The 20,424-nt window shown below is 48.1% G+C and overlaps 1 protein-coding gene and 1 pseudogene across 1 annotated transcript; both read left to right on the top strand.

Moving 5' to 3' along the window:
* Positions 1-3,973: 3,973 nt before the first annotated feature.
* On the top strand, positions 3,974-9,894 carry NEURL3 (neuralized E3 ubiquitin protein ligase 3). The gene is made up of 4 exons (XM_004770925.3): positions 3,974-4,343; positions 7,412-7,897; positions 8,895-8,963; positions 9,605-9,894. The coding sequence occupies exons 1-4, from the start codon at positions 4,316-4,318 to the stop codon at positions 9,769-9,771; spliced, it is 750 nt and encodes a 249-aa protein (XP_004770982.1). The 5' UTR covers positions 3,974-4,315; the 3' UTR covers positions 9,772-9,894.
* Positions 9,895-14,349: 4,455 nt separating this feature from the next.
* LOC106003622 lies at positions 14,350-15,125 on the top strand (annotated as a pseudogene).
* Positions 15,126-20,424: the final 5,299 nt, after the last annotated feature.

Here is a 20,424-nt window from a genome sequence, read left to right as displayed (position 1 = left end):
TGGGGCCTTTTTGGATCTTCTCTTGGGGCAACATCTCATCACTGAGGTTTAACCATGTTGTTGTGGCTAACAGTATTTTGCTTATTTTTATTGCCACAAATCTTCCATGGTGTGACTACGTGACAATATTTTTCCATTCTCCTGTCGATGGGTATAAGAGGCTGGATTCCTCAGGGAGAAGCCCCTGAGACAGAGATTACTGACGGGACTCATTAGCGGGTATTCTTGGGGTCAACACCTGTGGAAATGGGACTGGACGGGGAGAGAGCCAGACTACGGTACTTGCACAAGAACCTTAGCTGACCTCATGAGGGTAGCACTCCAGCCACTGGAAGTTCTTCATTCCTGAAGCGGGATCTGAGCAGCACATCAGAGTGTCCTGCACAATGGACATTTGGGCTGTTTCTAGTCTGGGGTTATTATGAATAGCTCTGCTCTGAGCATTCATGTACTAGTCTTTGGGGACATATGCACTGAGTCTGTCAGGCATTCCACTAGGAGTGACATCTCTGGGTCATTAGGTAGGCAGACCAGCAATTTTAGAAGAAACTGACAATCCTTGCTGACCACCTACTGTGCACATGGCCCTGATCTCTCTAGGGGCCAGTTTCTAGGCACAGTTGCCCCTTGCCCTCCGAGCTTTCATTCCAGCGGGGAAGCGGAACACAGACAAGTATAATAAGGTAAGGGTCCCAGGGCTCTGGTGGCCAGAGAGACAAGGGGCTGGGCTGCTTAGCTGTCCTCAGTTTGGGCTGGGCTCCCACTGGCTTCTCATTTCTGCTCCATCACAGTTGGCGTGAACCCTGGGCAAATGCTCGGCTCCCTCAGCTGTGCTGTGGGGATTGAATCCGCTGTCCCGTAGCTGGCTTCTCAGAGCGCTTGAGGCTACTTAGGAAAGGCTTCTGTGGAAACCCTTTGAAATGACGGGGCCCTGAGCAAAAGATGAGGGCTGAAAGCCAGTGAGGGAACCCTGGGGAGGGACGGAGGGACTATGAGGAGCCTCAGAGTCAGGAGAGGAGGCGCAGAGATCTCAGAAACTTCAGCCCTCTGACCTCCCTGCCTGGGGGTGCCCCTCCTAGCTTTGAGGGCTTCAACACATCCACAGTACTGAAGACAGCCACCAGGGGGCGCTTCGAGAACTGTCGGGGAGGAAATGCGCACAACAGTAGTGTAGGTCTCTTGGAGGGGAGGGAAGGACTCCACAGAGGTGGCATCTCCCTCACTCAGGCAACCCGTTAGCAACAGTCCACACAACTCCTACTGTGGGGTCAGCATAGTCAGACAGGGAGGACCACTAAATGCTCAGAAGGCTGCAAAGTGGCCTAAGTGAAGAGGGGTGGAAGGGACATAGTGACACCGGGGATACAAGCCCTCCACAGACCCCACGATTCAGACATCTGGCTCCTAGTTGCCTCTGGTCAAAGTCCTGTAGCCCTTAGTTAATGTTTTATTATTTTTTAAAAGATTTTATTTATTTGAGGGACGCCTGGGTGGCTCAGTTGGTTAAGCAGCTGCCTTCGGCTCAGGTCATGATCCCAGCGTCCTGGGATCGAGTCCCACATCAGGCTCCTTGCTCCGCAGGGAGCCTGCTTCTCCCTCTGACTCTGCTTTCCACTCTGTCTGCCTGTGCTCGCTCTCACTCGCTCTCTCTCTGACAAATAAATAAATAAAATCTTTAAAAAAAAAAAAGATTTTATTTATTTGAGAAAGAGAGCAAGAGCGAGAGAAAACATGGGTGGGGTGAGGGGAAGAGGGAGAAGGCTCCCCGCTGAGCAAGGAGCCCTATGTGGGGCTCGATCCCAGGACTCTGGGATCATGAGCTGAGCCGAAGGCAGACCCTTAACTGACTGAACCATCCAGGCGCCCCATAGTTACTGTTTTAAAAACCTTTAAAAATGCCTCAGGAAATAAGAATAAGTTGCATCCCAGAAAGTCCATGCGACACTCTTCTGCCTGAGAAAATGAACACAATGTGCCATGTTTGCAAGAAAAAAGTAAGAAAGATAGTTTGCAGCTTAGCAATAGTTCAGGATGGAGAACTTCTGCCCCTGTGCTCTAGAGATGACAGCACTAATGCAATCTGCTGAGAATTATCCCCAATCCCAGGCCCCAATCCCAGGTGACCTGAGCAGTGACCTGAGCAGAAGCACCAGCTAATCACAGTCAGGGAGCTACCTGGTGATCAAGAAAGGAAATACTAAAGGGGCGCCTGGGTGGCTCAGTCTGTTAATCATCTGCCTTCAGCTCGGGTCATGATCTCAGGGTCCTGGGATTGAGTCCCATGTCAAGTTCCTTGATCAACGGGGAACCTGCTTCTCCCTTTGCCTCTGCTTGTGCATGCTCGCTCTCTCTCATAAATAAAAGCTTAAAAAAAAAAAAAAAGAAAAGGAAATATTAGAGCCGACATAATCCCTAATCAATCAGCATGATCCAAAACCCCAGGCCCTTACCCTGGATTTTCATCTTTTAAAAACCCTTGCTTGTAAGCCATCAGGGATCTCGGGACTGGGAGCATTAGCTCCCCATTTTCCTGGGTGGTGCCACACCAACAAATAGCCTCTTTCTTTACTGCAGATGCTCTGGGGGTGTCTATGGGCTTGGTTCAGTTACAGTAGCTGGGGAAACCAAGGGAGGCCGACCAGGGGTGTGCTTGGAAGAGAAGGTCCAGTGTCCAGGAAACAGCTTCTGAGGGCAGCTGGAGCCAGGCTGCTGTCACCTATCTGTTGTCAAGGCTAGAATCACAACATTTTGGGGCTAGAAGGGCCCAGAAGCCAGCTCACCTTGGCTTTCTACTTTACAAATGGGGACACCGGGGCCCGGGGAGGACAGGGGAGGCAAGAAAGCACAGGAAGCAGAACTTGGGTCTCCAGACTCTCCATCCTTTCCCACTTCAACAGCCTCCCCAGCCCAGTCACCAGCACCACTGTCCCCAGCTTCTCTGGGGACAACCATGGGGATATCCACCCCCTTAACTGAGTTCAGAGTAGTCACTGATCATGGCCTTGATCTGGGGTCTTGGGAAGGGCTGAGCCTGGAGGTGGGGGGCCAGGGTACCCATTAGCCTCCAAACTAACCCTGGGCCCTGCCACCTGAGGTTGATTCCAGTTCTGCAGAATCACCTCCTTAGAAAAGTAAAATCCCAGCCTGTAGCCCCAGGCCTTCAAAACCAATCAGCATTTTAATAAGATTCCCCAGGCGATATCGTGACTGCGACTGCGGCTGGGTGAGAAACACTGGTCAGAATAAGCCATTTTCCCTCTACCAGCCCCGGCTTTCCTATAGACATGGGCGGGGCAGAAGATTCTGACTTTTTGTGTTTTTGTTTATAAATAGACTCCACACCCAACACAGGGCTTGAACTCACAACCCTGAGATCAAGAAGTTAAGGTTAACATTTGACTTCTTTGCACGGCTGGCTAATACACCAGCAGGCAGGCCTCCACCATGACCTCCTGCGGGATGATATGCATTTTGTAGCATGGAAAGTGGAATTGAAACTCCAGCAGGGTTGGGGGGGACAATCAATACCTCTCCCATTCTGCTGACTTACCCCTCTCCTCTCTGCCTGAGACCCAGGCTGGGGCAACTCCACAGGTCCGGGGACACTGCTAATTCCATTCAAGCCACTTGAGCAACACTGATTAAGTACCCACGGGTGTGCCCGGATCTGTAGCGATGGAGTCATCCAGGGGGCTTTTGAAAAACAACTGATGCTGGGGGCGCCTGGCTGGCTCAGTCGTGAAGTGTCTGCTTTCAGCTCAGGTCATGATCCCAGGGTCCTGGCTTCGAGGCTCCCTGCTCAGCGAGAAGCCTGCTTCTCCTGCTCCCACTCCCTCTGCTTGTGTTCCCTCTCTCATTGTCTCTATGTCAAATAAATAAATCTTGGAAAAAAAAAAAAAAAAAAACTAATGCTGGGCCCACCCCAGGCCACTGAAATCAGAGTCTCTGGGGGCAGGTCTAGGCGTGAGTACTTTACTAATATGCCGCAGGCAATTATAATGCACAGCTGGGCTGTGAACGAAGGGTCAGAAGTAAGGGAGAAGTCTATCGTTAAGTCCTACCCGAGCCATCAGCGGAGTCCCTGCTTCCTTTCAATCAGCCAGCTGCGGCCGGTCTGCTGCAAGCCAGGGGCAATCATCAGGAAATTCCCCTGATATCATAACCCGTGACAGCAACCTCTAATTAATCATCAACCTTGTAACATGATCCTGGCCCATAACAAGGAGACCCACTGAATCTTTGGAAACCTGTCCACGGGCCTTCTCCAGACAATTCCTTCCAGACCCAGGGACCTGTACCCGAGGACCCCAGGCTGATGGGGGCCCAGCTCTGCTCCCAGGCTGGTAAGTGGGAGCCCTAAGCTTGGTCCCTAGACCAGGGAATCAAGGAGAGGGGAAGCTGTGGAACCTTGGGTGACTCACTTTTCCCTGAGGCCTCAGTTTCTTCAGCTGCAGGCCAGGGCCCATGCAAGCCCTGCCAGCTTATGGGGCTGCCAGAGGCATAACCAAAAGGTTACCAGCACTGTAAGTCTCTGAGAGCCTCACCTCAAACCACAACGTGCCCTCAGCGCTCAGGGCAGGAGGTGGAGACCCTGGGCTTTTATCACCAGAGGTCCGGACTGCATCTCAGAACCCTGCTCCTTCCCAGGCAGAGAGCCTGGAGCCTCAGCTCGTAGCTCCTGGGGGGCCCCAGAGGCTCACACCCCAGCAGCAGGTAGCCCCCAGAGCTGGGGAGGTGGGGTGGGATGTGATGTGGAGGGTGGGGACCAACCCATGGTTGCTGCTGGCTGCTTCTGTGGCAGCTATGGATTTCAGGTCACAGTGGTGCCAAGAAGGAGACAGCCTGGGAGTGCAAGGGCTGGAGCTGGGCCCGGGCTCCTCTGCTGCTGGCTGCGGAGTGGTGCAGAAGCGCCCCAGCTCAGTTCCCTCTGCATGCCTCCCTGCAGGTTGTGGGAAGAGTGAAGGATGCTGTAAGGGTTCAGAGGTGCCTGGCACCCAAGAGGCTTGATGGCTGGAGGGGTGGTGATGGAGATGATGAAGATCCAGGGAGGTCCTCGCTGAGCAGAGGGCGGATCCTCATCACTTCTGATTCCAAAAGACTTACTCCAAAGATTCTCTTTGAGTGAGGGGGGGCATGGGGGGGATTTCCCAAAGTCACAATGCCTGCCCAAGTGGGCCGTTAACTCCTCATGTTCAGGATCTCCAGGCAAGGTACCTGGAGACCCAGGGACGTGGCTGGCCATACATATCAATTCACTGGTGGATAAGGAGACCTCTACCCGGAGGGGCAGTGACCTGCGTAGGCAAGCAACAGAGCTGGGACTAGAATCAGACATCAGACATGGCTCCCTCCACAGAGCCTCCTGGATGCTTCAGTGGCTCTGCAGTGGGCCCAAAGACAGTCTATCTGATGTCAGGGCCCTCGACTCTGGCTCCTGGTCACCGTCTGTGCCTACTTGGGGACTCCCCTTTTCTTGCGCATAGCATCCGGGAAAAGGCACTTGGGCAGACTATCAGAAAGGAAGGGAGACACGAGGGTATACCAGAAGGGGGTGACAGTCATGCTGGGGGCTTGGGGGAGGGAGGGGTGAACTTGGATAACAGGGTTCAGATGTTCCCAAGGCCAGAGTGAGTGCTTGTCTCCAAAGCCGTGGGTTAGAGAACCGTGGTAGGCTTGCCTTTGGCCTGTATCCATCAGGGACAGATTCCTTATGACCTCAAGGGGATCCCTTGTACCTGACCAGATTTAGCCTCCCCTCCTTGTGACCTGCTAGAATCTTACAGGTTTGTAAGTGATCAGAGAAAGGTGGCTGGGGAAACTGATGAGATCTGGGAGGGGAGGGCCTTGCTTTTTTGGATTGGGGTCTGGCTCAAGTTCTGATTAAATTCTCTTCTGTTTTCAGCTTCCATCTTCCAACCCAGAAAGGGCAGGACAGGAGGAAAGAGTGGAGGGGAGAGAGATGAAGCCCATGGCTGTGCGGCAGGAAGCTCACTAGCTTCCTCCAGGCTCAGGCTTGGGGCTGGAGGGGAAGGGCTATTCAGTAGGGAACTTCCTCTCTTGGCTGCTGAGGGGAGTTAAGTTGGGAAGTCCCCTGATTTGATTTGATTTTTTTTAAGATTTTATTTATTTAGTTGCGCCTGGGTGGCTCAGTGGGTTAGGGCCTCTGCCTTCGGCTCGGGTCATGATCCCAGGGTCCTGGGATAGAGCCCTGCATCAGGCTCTCTGCTCAGCGGGGAGCCTGCTTCCCTTCCTCTCTCTCTGCCTGCCTCTGCCTACTTGTGATCTCTGTCTGTCAAATAAATAAAATCTTTTAAAAAATTCTTTTCATTTATTTATTTGACAGACAGAGATCACAAGTAGGCAGAGAGGGAGAGAGGAGGAAGTAGGCTTGCCGCTGAGCAGAGAGCCCAATGCAAGGCTCGATCCCAGGACCCTGAGATCATGACATGAGCCAAAGGCAGAGGCTTTAACCCACTGAGCCACCCAGGTGTCCCATCTCCTGATTTTAAAGTCCAGCCTTGGGTCTTAGCTGGCCCAGCCCAGGATTCTGAGGGGGCAGACCTGGAGCTCCTTCTCCAGCCTGTGTCCCTTCTCCCCGCCTCACTCTGTGGGGGCTGTTGGTCCCCTTTTTCCTACTAGAAAAGGAAGTCACCCTTACTTGTGGCCATGGCCTTCACAAATGGTGCAGGTTCTCTGTGTGACAATGATAAAGTCAGACAGAGAGGAAGACAGCGCAAACACCAGGACCCATCCACCAGAGGTCACCACAATTAGCAGCTCCATCTGCTTTCAGGTTGCTTCTAGATACAGATAGAATATATAAACATATTGGGGCGCCTGGGTGGCTCAGTGGGTTAAGCCGCTGCCTTCGGCTCAGGTCATGATCTCAGAGTCCTGGGATCGAGTCCCGCATCGGGCTCTCTGCTCGGCAGAGAGCCTGCTTCCCTCTCTCTCTCTCTGCCTGCCTCTCCATCTACTTGTGATTTCTTTCTGTCAAGTAAATAAATAAAAAATCAAAAAAAAAAAAAAAAGAATATATAAACATATAAACATGTGTCAAAGAAAATCTGGATCATATTATATCTACGGTTCTAAAACCTGCTCTTTCTATTTAATGCCAATAACCATTAGCAGGTGTTGAGAGCCGGCACAGGCAGGAGTTCCTTTAATTTTTACACTATCCCTCGGAGAGGGGCCCTGAGGCTTGGGGAAGTTCATGGTGGAACTCAGATCCTGGGCACGCAAAGAGCGTTCCTCACCAGGGTTTAATCAGGTCTGGGGGAGGAGGGGTGGTCCCTGGATGGGGGCAGGAGCAGTGGCCCCAGGGAGATGGGGGGTATGTAGAGATGACTCTGGGGAGCGGGTGGGTCCGGTCCCGACCGCACTGACGCCCCCACCCCCACCCCCACAGACTCCAAGGCGCCGCGAGAGACGCTCCGCTTCCACGCCAAGGCTAAGGGCGTGCAGGTGCATCTGGACGCCCGGCGGTGCACGGCGCAGAGGTGCGCCACGTTCCACGACGGCATCGTGTTCAGCCAGCGACCGGTGCCGCCCGGCGAGCCGGTGGCTCTGCGCGTGTTGTGGCACGAAACCCGCTGGTACGGCGGGCTCCGGGTGGGCTTCACGCGCCTGGACCCCGCACAGGTGTCTGCGCCCAGCCTGCCGCCCTTTGTGTGCCCAGACCTGGAGCAGCAGAGCCCGACGTGGGCTGCCATGCTGCCCGAGGGCAGCGCGCTGCTGGGGGACGTGATCCACTTCTGGGTGAACTGCCGAGGCCGGCTCTACGCCAGGGTCAACGCGGGGCCCAGGCTCCTGCTGCGCAAGGGCGTGCCCCTGGACGCCCCACTCTGGGCCGTGATGGACGTGTACGGGACCACCAAGGCCATCGAACTGCTGGGTGAGGCAACCTGCGGGAACCCGGGCACTGCCCCTGGGTGGGAGGTGGAGGCTCAAGTGACACCGCGCCCCCACCCACAGCCGTGGGGAAATCCGTTCATTTCTTTATGTACAGTTTTCACATCAGCTCTTGCCCAGGGTCAGATATGAAGATGGGTGCTAGGGATGCCAGATGGACAAGACCCAGTCAAAGGGAGGGCAACCTTGTCCCTAGAGAATGCTAAGATCTTGACTAGTACTGCAAACATCTGTTAAAGGGCTGTTTCCCAAAGGGAGATTTGGAGACTGGGTTTTGCTGTCTAAGTAGGAGTTTGCAAGAGTCAAGTGTGGAGAGCAAAGGTATGAGGGTTAGAAGCACACAGGAAGACCTCTCATGGGGGTTAAGTCAGCCGTTCCATCCATGAGTGGAAAAACAAGAACCATACCTCCAGCCACCTGGAAGGAGAGTGGATTTCAGGGACAGTGAATACAAGAAACAACCATAAAAAGAAATATTGGCATTCCTGTGCCGGTCCTCCAGGGGTCTACACAAGCAGACCATTCTGCCCCGTTCCCCCCCCCCACCCCCATTTTAAAATCGTTTGTCACACCTGCTGAATCCTCACCCCTGAGACACCTGTTTTGGTAGGTCTGGTGGGTCCTACCACCTGTTTGGACCCAGGTGGGTCCAAGCACCTGTTTTCCTGCCTTTGGGGGGATTTTAATGCACATCTGTGTTTAGGAAGGTCGATAGCGCTGAGGGTCTCCAGTCAGGCAGCAACAGTAGGGCAAAGAGCAGATGTCTAAAGGAGGGGTTAGGTGGGGTGGTTTAGGAAAAAGAATCTACAGCCTCATAAACTCTGTGCTGGGTTAAACTGGGAAGGCATGGCTGGGACCCTAAGATCAGCTGGGAGCTCCAGCACTGCAGCCCATGGAACTACCCCAGGGGCTGGTGGGGGTGGGGTGGGAGCACCCTGGCTTTGCTTTCCCTGGGCCCTGAGTCTCCCTCTCTGCCTCAGATACCACAGCCAGCGTCATCCCCTCCACCATGCCACGGGCCTTCAGCGATGAGACTCTGCAGCCTCAGGGTGAGTGGCTCCCCCCAGCCCCAGGGACTCCCAGGGACTCCAGCACCAGAGGCACCAGGGAAGGCCCCAGCTCTGGGGGCTCACGAAAGTCTTTCCAGGTCCACGAAGTCTCCCATGGGCTTTAGGCCAAAAGATTTGGCCGCTGCCTACGGGAAACCTAAAAACAATTTAACAGCTCTGCCTTCTAGAACATTGGCTAACTTTATAAGTTACAAGAGCACATTCATGCACAAATAATGTTCTTTTGTCCCAGCTTTAAAAAGCAGTCCATGTTCATAATAAAAGATTGGTCAAACAGAAATAAAATAAATATTCAAGAATAAATATGGAAATTTAAAAAATCACCCATTACCTCTTAGGTGGATTTGTGCCTACTGTTTTGTAGTCCTATATCTGTGGGGGAATTGTGCTCTGTTTTCCTTTTTTACTAAGTGGGAATCTTACGGTATACATATGTATGTACATGATGGTTTTCATCCCAATTTTTTCTTTTTTTCCATCTGATTATGTTGTAAGCATTTTTCGTGAAGTTAGTATTTGTCCCAGTAGGACTGTATGGTTCTCCACCCTGTAGTTGTAGCGTAAGGAGGGGGGGCACCCTTTGCCCCCGTGTGTCCCAGCTGTGTTGTGCCCTTTCCCAGCCACAGCAGAACTGGAGTGCATCATCTGCTTCGACCGTGCTGCCGACACCTGCCTTCTTCCCTGCAGTCATGCATACTTCTGCAGCTCCTGCGCCGGTCGGGTCCTCAGGAACTCAGCCAAGTGTCCTCTGTGTCGTTGGGAGATCAAGGCCGTGGCCCCCGCATGAGGTCCCCCCACCCACATTCTGGAGGCGTCAGAAAAGCTGGTCAGCAGCAGGCCTGGCATGAAGAGGGCAGCAGGAAGGCCATGGCTCTTTCCTTCTCCCTAAAAGGTCATTGGGGCCAGCCCCTTTTCCTGCCCTCAACAGAACTGTCTCCCTGGTGCTTCAGCACTGGGCCCTCTGCTTAGCCAAGTTCATTGGTGCCCAGGGCTTGCCAAGGCTTTTGCCTGACCACCAGGTGCAGCCACCGTAGACCTAGCAGTCCTGGTCCCCATAGGTCACGTCAAGGAGAAGGGCCCTTGTTCAGAGATGGGGCAGCCTGATCCCTGGTTTTAGAGTAGAGGAACCTCTGCTATGGGCATGGATCTGGGAGAAGCGCAGCCCATCCCGGGGTATCAAGAAGCCGGGAGCAGATGCGGGGAAGCTTCTGGATGGCATGTTTACATGCCTGTGTAGAAGCTGAGTCACCCCTGATTTAAGCCCTCCATAAAGCAGATTGGCAGTTAGCCACCCTGCCCGCCTCGCAGGGTGGTGGTGAAGTCCCAGCGGACAGCATGTCTGAAGACGTTTGTGCACACAGGACTGTGATGTTGTGACGGCGCTTATTTCCTTGCCAGTTTTGGAGGGGTCCAAATAAAGTTTGTCTCGTGAATGATTTTGTAATGAGTACGTCCCCTTTGCTGTAGTTGGGGCAGGGTATGGATGGAGCCGTGGGCTGTGGGGATGCTAGGCCGTTTGGGAACATACCCTCTGTCCTCTGGAGACACACCCTAGGCTTGCAGTGGACGGGGTAGGGCTCAGTCACTCAGGCCTGTGGACTTTATTCTGTTGAGCACAAGAAGGGGACAGCTCTGTGCTCCCAGCCCTGAAGTCACAGCCAGGCTTTGCCCTTGCCACCCTTAATCTGAGCGGACTGCCAGGAGGCTCTGGCTCCCAAAGGAAGGGAGGAGTTGACCCATGAACCCCACCCCTACCCCACAGCAGGTGCTTGGGTTGGGACAAACCGTACCTATTACTTTGCTGCTGTTCCTCGATCTGGGGCTAGTGAGAAGGTATCTCCTGGAAGAGAGTACTAAAAGGGCGGTTCCAGCCTATGTGCTCAAAATTGTGATCCTGGGCACGTTCGTGGATTGCCTCCCTACCCACACCATTGCCAACCAGTGGATCAGGACAGTGGGTTTGGGGACAGTGGAATAGCTTACACTCTGGAGTGGGATTGCCTCTCCACCACTCATGAATGGTCTAGCCTTGGTCCTGTGACTTGACTCCTGTGAACCTCAGTTTCTTCATCTGTAAAATGGAAATAAGATCATTTTCTATGCTGGTAAGTGTGAGAATCTTAAGTATGAAACTTGTAGCTTAGATGAAGTACTCAAAATACGGCATCTCCCTTCCCCTGAAAAAGGCATCTCCTAAGGGTAAGCAGCCAAGAGATCGATGGGCTTAGGTATCAGGGATCTGATAGGGTGTGAGTCCTGACAGCCCACTGACTTTTACCAAAGGCCCCCATGTCATCCCCAGCATCTTGGAACGACTTCTATGAATCCCTTATTCACCCTGTGTCTTTTTTTTTTTTTTTTTAAGATTTGACTTATTTATTTGACAGAAAGAAACGCAGTGAGAGAGGGAACACAAGCAAGGGGAGTGGGAGAGGCAGAGGCAGAGGCAAGCTTCTCGCTGAGCAGGGAGCTGGATGTGGGGCTTGATCCCAGAACCCTGGCACCATGACCTGAGCTGAAGGCAGATGCTTAATGACTGAGCCACGCAGGCGCCCGCTGTGTCTTCTTGTTTTTAAATCCAGATGCCTCTAGGGCAAGGGCAGTGCTGTCGTCCTTTTTCCAGGGAACACCTTCTTGTTAGTAAAAGCCCGGGCAAGCTTGCTCTTAGAAATTATCTCTAACGAGAATCAGGAACTTCTGGAATGGTGGAGTAAGTGGTCCTGTAAATCCATTCTTCCATGAAAGCAACAAAAATATCGGCAAGATTATAAAATCAACTTTTCCATAACTCTAGATTACAACAATCTAACAAGGGGTTTATCCAAGAGAAACCACTCAACTTTGCTAAGAACCATGGGGTCTGTGGGGCTTTAAGTTGGCCTATTGCCCCCCTCTAGCCCCATCTCCACAGTGGCCTTGAAAACCAGCGACCTTAGCAGCTGCTCGAGGGGACAGATTGGGTTGGGAGTAATGCAGAAAGTTCCGTTACCCAAACATCATCACTGTTTGACCTATGTGACAGTTCATTGGAAAAGCCTGATCTAAGAGTGTTATTATTTAATCCAAGTTGAAGCTCTCTGCTCAGGAAAACCCCTATTTCCAGGGCATTTGTTAAATGTAATCAGCTTCGACTGCTTAACCTCACAGCTGCCAAAGACTGCAATACCAGTTGAGGGGCAAACATGAACCCAGCCAAAAATTTAAAAAGGAGATCTGAGAAATTAGATGTACCTAGGGGAATTTGAAAAGCTCTGGTGTATTTCTGGGGATCTCAAAGACTAAGACATGCATGGTCTGGAAAGGCCTGATGAGCCCCAATCTCTCACTTCTGGCTGACCTTGAGGTCCTGTACAAGCAGGAAGTAAAGACTAAGACTAAGCTGTAAATACTTGAGCATTGAAGGCATGCCTCAATCCCAGAACTCCCAGGCAAGAAGTGGAAGATTTTCTAGCTCAAAGCACTTAAGTAAATCTCTGTAATCATTATCTGACCATTAAGCTAACCCAGTGGGGACATCAGTGGCTGCACACTACCGGAAATATAGACCTCACGGAATTAGTCTGGGAAAATCACTGAATAAACAAATATACAGATAACAGTAGTAGCAAAGCCCAGCAGGGGTGCTGGTGCTGGTGGTGCTAGTGGTGTCTGTATTCAGAGTTGCCATATTATGTTACCTACTGGATCTGGTTTTCAAAGAGAAAAAAAAAAAAATATATATATATATATACACATGTATATATATATACATATATACATGTGTATATATATATAAATAAGACTCATTTCAGTCTCTAGAAACTGCCCTTGAGGAAGGCTAGATGTCAAACTTACTAGACTTTTTAAAATTTTAATTAATTTCTTTTTTTTTAGTTTTTTATTTTATTTTTAAAAATTTTTTTAAAAATGTGTTTTTGAGAGTGCATGTGCATATGAGTCATGAGGAGGGGCAGAGGCAGAGGGAGAGGCAGACTCCCTGCTGATGAAGGACTCAGTCCCAGGACCCTGAGATCATGACCCAAGCTGAAGTTGGACGCTTAGCTGACTGAGCCACCTAGGCACCCCAATTTTTTGTTTTATTTCCAGTATAGTTCACATACAGTATTATATTTAGTTTCAGGTATACAATATAGTGATTCAGCAGCTCTCTACGTGACTCCGTGCTCATCACGATAAGGGTACTCTTCATTCCATTCACCTATTTCACCCATACCCCCCACTCCATAACCAGTTTGTTCTCTATAGTTGAGACTCTGTTTCTTGCTTTGTCTCTCTCTTTTTCCTTTATTTTGTTTATTAAATTCCACATGAGTGAAATCACATGGTATTTGCTTTCTCTGACTTATTTTGCTTAGCATTATACTCTCCAGCTCTACCCATGTTGTTGCAAATGGCAAGATTTCTTTCTTTTTTTATGGCTGAATAATACTCCACTGTGTATATATACCGCGTCTTTATCCATTCATCTGTCTATGGACACTGGGCTGCTTCCATAATTAGGCTATTGTAAATATTGCTGCAATAAACATATGGATGCATGTATTCTCTTGAATTAAGTATTTTGTATTCTGTGGGTAAATATCCAGTGGTGTGATTACTGGATCATAGCATAGTTCTATTTTTAATTTTTTGAGGAAACTTCAAACTGTTTTTCCACAGTGGCCGCACCAGAAATGCACTGCATTCCCTGCAACAGTGCACAAGAGTTCCTTTTCTCCACATCCTCCCCAACACTCGTTTTTTTGTGTGTTTTTTATTTTAGCCATTCTGACAGGTGTAAGGTGATAGCTCATTGTAGTTTTGATTTGCCTTTCTCCTAATGATGAGTGATGTTCGGCAACTGGTCATGTGTCTGATGGCCATCTGTATTAGACAGAGCCTTTTTTTTTTTTTTTTTTAGATTTGTTTATTTGTTTGAGAGAGGGAGTGAATACATGGGTGAGAGGAGCAGAGGAAGAGACTAACTCAACCAGACTCTGCACTGAGCACCGAGCTTAAGGCAGGGCTTGATCCCATGACCTTGAGATCACTACCAGATCCGACCCCAAGAGTTGCACTCTCAACTGACCATGACACGCTGATGCCCCTAAGTCAGCTATTATAAATATGTTCAAAGTATTAAAGGAAACCATATCTAAAGAATTAAAGGACAACATGTTATCAGTCTCACCAAATAGAGAATATCAGTAGAAACAGAAATCATAAAAGCAACTAAATAGAAATTCTGGCGTTAAAAAACATGATACTTGAAAAAAAAAATTCAGTAGAGGGGTTCAACAGGAGATTTGAGCTGCATGAGAAAGGAGCAATGAACTTGAAGATAAGTTAGATTATCCAGTCTGAAAAAAGGAAAAAGATGGCAAAAATGAACAAAGCCTTAAAGACCTTAAAAGACCTGTGAGGTACCACTAAGTGCTCCATCATACACATTATAGAAATACTAGAAGGAGAACAGAGAAAAGGGAAGAAAAAAATAGACCAAAATTTTCTAAATTTAAGGGCTTGTCCTGCCCCCAGGGGAGGGTCTTCTGAGGCTCCACCCACACCTTGCGTTCAGCGGGTTTGCTCAGCGGGTCGTAGGCATCCCCAATGGTTAAGGAAGGTCGGGGGTGTGGCGCAGCCTAGGGAAGAGCTGTACCAGGGTAATGTCTTCCGTCAATCTGGTAAACGTATCTTCATCATCATGGATGCATCAGCCAACTTAGCCAAGAAGATCTACTCCACCATCGGGCAGTTGTTCCAGGATGGCCTTCTGCCCAAAGATACTTTCATCGTGGGCTACACCACCTCCCACCTCACAGTGGCAGACATGTGAAAACAGAGCGAACCTTTCTTCAAAGCCGCCCCAGAGGAGAAGCCCAAGCTAGAGGTGTTCTCTGCCCACAATTCCCACATGGCTGGCCAGTAAGAGGACACCATCTCCTACAAGTGCCTCAACAGCCACAAGAATGCCCTCCACAAGGGGCAGCAGGCCAACCACCTCTTCTACCAAGCCTTGACCCCACTGTATACTAGGCAGTCATCAAGAACATCCATGACACTTGCATGAACCAGACAGGCTAGAACCGTGTCATTGTAGAGAAGCCCTTTGGGAGAGACCTGCAAAGCTCCAGCTGGCTCTCCAACCACATCTCCTTCTGAGAGGACCAGATCTACCTCATCAACCATTACCTGGGCAAGGAGATGATCTAGAACCTCTGGCTGAAGTTTGCCAATCCTCAGCCCTGTCTTGAACCAAGACCACTGGGTGGGCCACAGTGGGCCTATGGCGACCTCACACTACTGCTAGCAACAGCATGCTCCTTGGAATTGGGGGAGGGCAGTTCTTTCACGCTAGTCTCAGTGCCACATGACATTCCTGGTTACTCACTGGAAGGGACCTCTGTGCTACCCAGCAGTCCCCCGTGTCTTGGGCTCCCAAATGTCCTTCTGCCCTACCAGCTGACTCTTGATCTCAGGTCAGATCTTGATCTCAGGGTCATGAGCTCAAGTCCCTGTATTGGGCTCCACAAAAGAAAAAAATCTAAGTACCTTTGAAAGTAAAAATTTACTAAAAACTCATTAGATAGACTGAATAGCAGAAAGATTATAGCTGATAAATCAATTCATGATCTAGAATCAAACAGAGTGCACTGCAAAACTACAAAGAAGTGAAACATGAAAAAAAGAATAGATGCAGAAGTTCAAATATGCAAAATTCCAGAAGGAGAAAATGGAGAAAAATAAGGAAAAAAGAGAATACTCAAAGAATAGAGCATTAAATGCTCAAAGAATAAAGCAATTAATATTGAAGAAAGATTCTTCAGATTGAAAAAGCCTACCAGTTGCCAAACAGAATATGAAAACAAAGACCTTCACCTTGACCTGTACTGATGAAATTTCAGAACATTGAGGATAAAGAAAAGACCCAAGGAGGAAAAAAAAAATCACAAACAAAAGAACATGAGGCATATGAAAAAAGTAGTTTTCCTCAATAATACTGGTTGCTGAAAGACAATGGAATGATAGCTTCAAGTTTCAAAGGGTTTTTTATTTTATTGAAATATGACTTATATATAAAAAATGCACAGACCTTAAGTCTCCATTTTGATGAGGGAATAATTTTGAAATCTAAAAATTTACAGGCCATTTTCATTCAAACATGAGGGCAAAATGAGATTCTCACATATAAAAAGACCCACTTTTTCATTTACTTTATGAAAAAATTATTAGAGGAGTTGTTTCAGAAAGAAGAAAAAACAAGAAAAAGTAATGCAAGAGTGATTAGTGAAAGCAAAAAATGTTTAGTCTAAATAACTGTTAATTTTACAAAAAAATTTAATAATAACTAGAATGAAAACTACAGATGATATCATCATGGGTGGAATGGAGAGCAGCAAAACCATGCTAATCTTCCTTTCTCACTAGGAATAGGTAATTATCAACAATAAAAACGAGAAAAAAATAAGTTTAGTTGATATGTCAAAGAACATACAAACAAAACGTAGAAGACTACAGAAAATATAAATTCCAAACAATTCAAAGAAAAGTAATAGAACTTCAATTCCAGCAATCCAACAAAAGGTGGAAAATTAAATCAAAGAACAAAAAGTAGGTAGAAATAAGTCCCAACAGAGGGATACTCATAATAAATGTGATGGGTTAAATTTACTTATTGATTGACAGGATTTTTCAGTTTGGGCAAAATAAATAAATCACACACTCACCCACTCACTCTAGGAGATACAATCCAGTTACATCATCTCTAAGAGATGCCCTTAAAATCTGAAAAGACTGAAAATAAAGGAAAAGAAAATGATATTAAGCAAACTCAAAGAGCAAGAAAACAAATTGCAGCAGGCCATGATCAGGCTTGCCTTGAGATTCCTCAAGATAATGTAAATGGACAATGCCTAGGCCTTCTAGGACAGGGGCAGATAGGAGGAGATTGCCTCCTGCTGACTTAGAAAGAACTCAGGTACCAGCTGAGGGGCCATGCTCTCTGAAAGGTTGGATTTCTGCTATGTATGTAGCATTGGTCATTTCTGGTGCTAGAGTGAGACCACAATTCTATGCTTCTCAAACACCTGAATCTTACTCCATGAAAACCACCAAACTTTGAGCATAATCCTATGAGAAATAAGAGGATAATAGGGAACGCCTCTCTGTCTCAATCGATAGAGCACGAGACTCTTGATCTTGGGGTTGTGAGTTTTGAGCCCCCTGTTGGGTGTCCAGATTACTTTAAAAAAATAAATAAGTAAACATTTAAAAAATTACAAAAGTTTTTTTTTTTTTCTAGCAGCAAAGCAAGGTTTATTGAGCCATAACAAAGTGATAATACAAATCTCCTGAGGAGGGCGGGGACCTGAGAGGGTTGCCACTGGAATTTCTAAGTTTTATTGAGCTGCTTGTGGGCTGTTTAAATCTGATTAACCCTCCCTGAGCCTGGCATCCAATCAAGTTTTTGTCACTTGGGAAAGGGTGGAGAGCTCCTTCCAGGGTGGTGTAAAATCCTTTTAGGGGTGGTTTCCTCGGAGAGAAGCAAGATGGCAAGGGAGTAGGAGACCTAAATTTCATCTGGTCCCAGGAACTCAGCTAGATAGCTATCAACCCATTCTGAACACCAATGAACTCAACTAGAGATCAAAGAAAAGAAGAGCAGCAACTCTGTGAACAGAAAAGCAACCACTTTCTGCAAGGTAGGATGTGTGGAGAAGGGAGTCTGCGGCAATACATGGGAAGATAGACTGCGGGGTAGGGGAGGGAGCCTCCAGTAAGCCGGCAACTGGCAAGTCAGAGAGCCTCAGAGCACAAAATCTGAACTTTTAGAAGTCTGCTCCTGTGAGGGATGTCACTCTAGTGGCTAAGCAGGAGTGGGGTGTGTTTGGGGGGGGTGTAATGCTCGCTGGGACAGTGTGGTCTCAGGACCCTGGGAGTCACAAGAAGATGGGAGGGTGCGGCTGAGTGTGGCAGGTATCTGAGCAGGGAAACCACTGCAGAGATGGAGCCAAGTAGGGAGCTCTCAGCTCGGAGTTGCCATAAACCATGATCTGTGGCACAGTGAGGCCATGCCACAACTCTTTGAGCAGGGGCCCAACAAGTGGCAGAAACAGGGATACTCCACTTCCTTCCCTGGGACGAGGGGCATGGGATCACATGGCAGGAATCTACTGGGTTTGGAGACTTCAAACAGGGCCGTGGGTCAGAGATAGAAATGCTTGGTCACAGGCCAGGTGATCACAGAGTGTGGCCTGAGACCAGGGAGACGGGAGGGATTAACTGCTTTTCTCTGAGGGTGCACTGAGCAGTGGGGCCCCGAGATCTTGGCTCCTCCGGGGCCAGAGATTGGGAGGCTGCCATTTTCTTTTTCTCTTTCTTTCCTTCTTCCTTCTTTTTTCTTCTTTCTTTCTTTCTTTTTTTAGATTCTGTTTATTTATTTGATAGTGCACAAGCAGTGAGAGTGGCAAGCAGAGGGAGAGGGAGAAGCAGTCTCCCCACTGAGCAGGGAGCCTGCTATGGGGTTCAATCCTAACCCAGGAACTCTGGGATCATGACCTGAGCAAAGGCAGATGCCTAACTCTTGAGCCTCTGTGGCAGGAGCTGCCATTTTCATTCTCATCCTCTAAAGCTATGAGGAAAGCCTTCAGGGGAAAAATGTTAGAGCAGTTCTGGAGCAGATTACTTAGCTTGGCCCCTGGCAAGGGCGATGCAATTCCTCCTGGGGCAAAGACACCTGAGAATCAAGGCAACAGGCCCCACTCCCAGAAGGTCAGCAAGAGCATCCAGCCAAGACCAAGTTTACCAATCAATGAGAACTGCAAAACTCCAGCACTAGGAGAATACAGTGCATAGAATTCATGGCTTCCCTCCCCCCGCCCATGACTCTTTAATCTTTCACCTTTAATTTTTAAATTTTTCTTTAATTTTTTCTTTTTAAAAAATTTTTCTCCTTTCTTTTTTCAACCAACTCTTTATGAACTCCTTTTTAAAAATCTATTTTACTTATTTATTTGACAGAGATCACAAGTAGGCAGAGAGGCAGGCAGAGAGAAAGGAGGAAGCAGGCTCTTGCAGAGCAGAAAGCCCAATGTAGAGCTCAATTACTGTAAAAATGAAAAATGAAATTTTTTTCATTTATTTATTTGACAGACAGAGATCACAAGTAGGGAGAGAGGAGGAAGTAGGCTTGCCGCTGAGCAGAGAGCCCAATGCAAGGCTCGATCCCAGGACCCTGAGATCATGACCTGAGCCGAAGGCAGAGGTTTTAACATTGAGCCACCCAGGCACCCCTTAATTTTCATTTTTACAGTAATATTCTATCCCTTCATTGTATTTAACCTTATTTTTTGTATATATACAAGTTTTTCTTTTTAAAATTTTGGGATGCATTTTCTTCTAACAGACCAAAATACACCCAAAATCTAGTGTATGGCTCCATTCTATTCACCAGCTTGATCATATTTTCTCTTTCTCTCTCCTCCCGCCACCATCATGGAGTTTCGAATCTCTTCTGATTTATTTAGTGTATATTTCTCTGGGATTGTTGTTTTAGTATTTTAGTATTTTGTTCTTTTGTTCATCTATTCTTCTCTAGACAGAATGACAAGATGGGAAAAACTCACCTTAAAAAAAAAAAAAAAAAAAAAAAAAAAAAAAAAAAAAAAACAGGTAGCATCAACTGCCAGGGACCTAATCAATATGGACATTAGTAAGATGTTGGAACTAGAGTTCAGAATAACAATTATAAAGGTACTAGCTGGGCTTAAGAAAAGCCTAAAAGACACTAGAGAATCCCTTTCTGGGGGCACCTGGGTGGCTCAGTGGGTTAAAGCCTCTGCCTTCAGCTCAGGTCATGATCCCAGGGTTCTGGGACTGAGCCCTGCATCAGGATCTCTGCTCAGCAGGGAGCCTGCTTCTTCCTCTCTCTGCCTGCCTTTCTGCCTACTTGTGATCTCACTCTCTGTCAAATAAATAAATAAAATATTTTTTTAAAAAAGAGAGAATCCCTTTCTCAAAAAATAAAAGAACTAAAATCTAAGGAAGTTGAAATCGAAAAAGTTATTAATGAGGTGCAATAAAAATGGAAGCTCTAAATGCTAAGACAAATGAGGCAGAAGAGAGAATTAGTGATACAGAAGACCAAATGACAGAGAATAAAGAAGCTGATAAAGGAGTGCCTGAGTGGTTCAGTCAGGTAAGCAGCTGCCTTTGACTTGGGTCATGATCCCAGGGTCCTGGCATCAAACCCCACGTCAGTCTGCCTGCACAGCGGGGAGCCTGATTCTCCTCCCTCTGCCTGATGCTTTGCCTACTTGTGCTCTCTCTCTCTCTCTGTCAAAATAAGTAAATAAAATCTTTAAAAAAAGAGAAGCTGACAAAAAGATAAACAACTACTGGATCACAAGGGGAGAATTCAAGAGATAAGTAATACCATAAAGTGAAATGATATTCGAATAAT

The sequence above is a fragment of the Mustela putorius genome, unplaced genomic scaffold, assembly GCF_011764305.1.
Source record: "Mustela putorius furo isolate JIRA1106 unplaced genomic scaffold, ASM1176430v1.1 tig00000281_pilon_pilon_pilon, whole genome shotgun sequence".
In the NCBI taxonomy this organism is placed as follows: Eukaryota; Metazoa; Chordata; class Mammalia; order Carnivora; family Mustelidae; genus Mustela; species Mustela putorius.
This window is presented reverse-complemented; position numbering and strand designations above follow the sequence as displayed.

Coding starts and splice junctions, on each gene's coding strand:
- NEURL3 (XM_004770925.3), top strand. CDS start 4,316: ATGGGGGCCCAGCTCTGCTCCCAGGCTG. Junction 7,898..8,894: donor CAAGGCCATCGAACTGCTGG/GTGAGGCAACCT, acceptor TCTCTGCCTCAG/ATACCACAGCCAGCGTCATC. Junction 8,964..9,604: donor TGAGACTCTGCAGCCTCAGG/GTGAGTGGCTCC, acceptor GCCCTTTCCCAG/CCACAGCAGAACTGGAGTGC.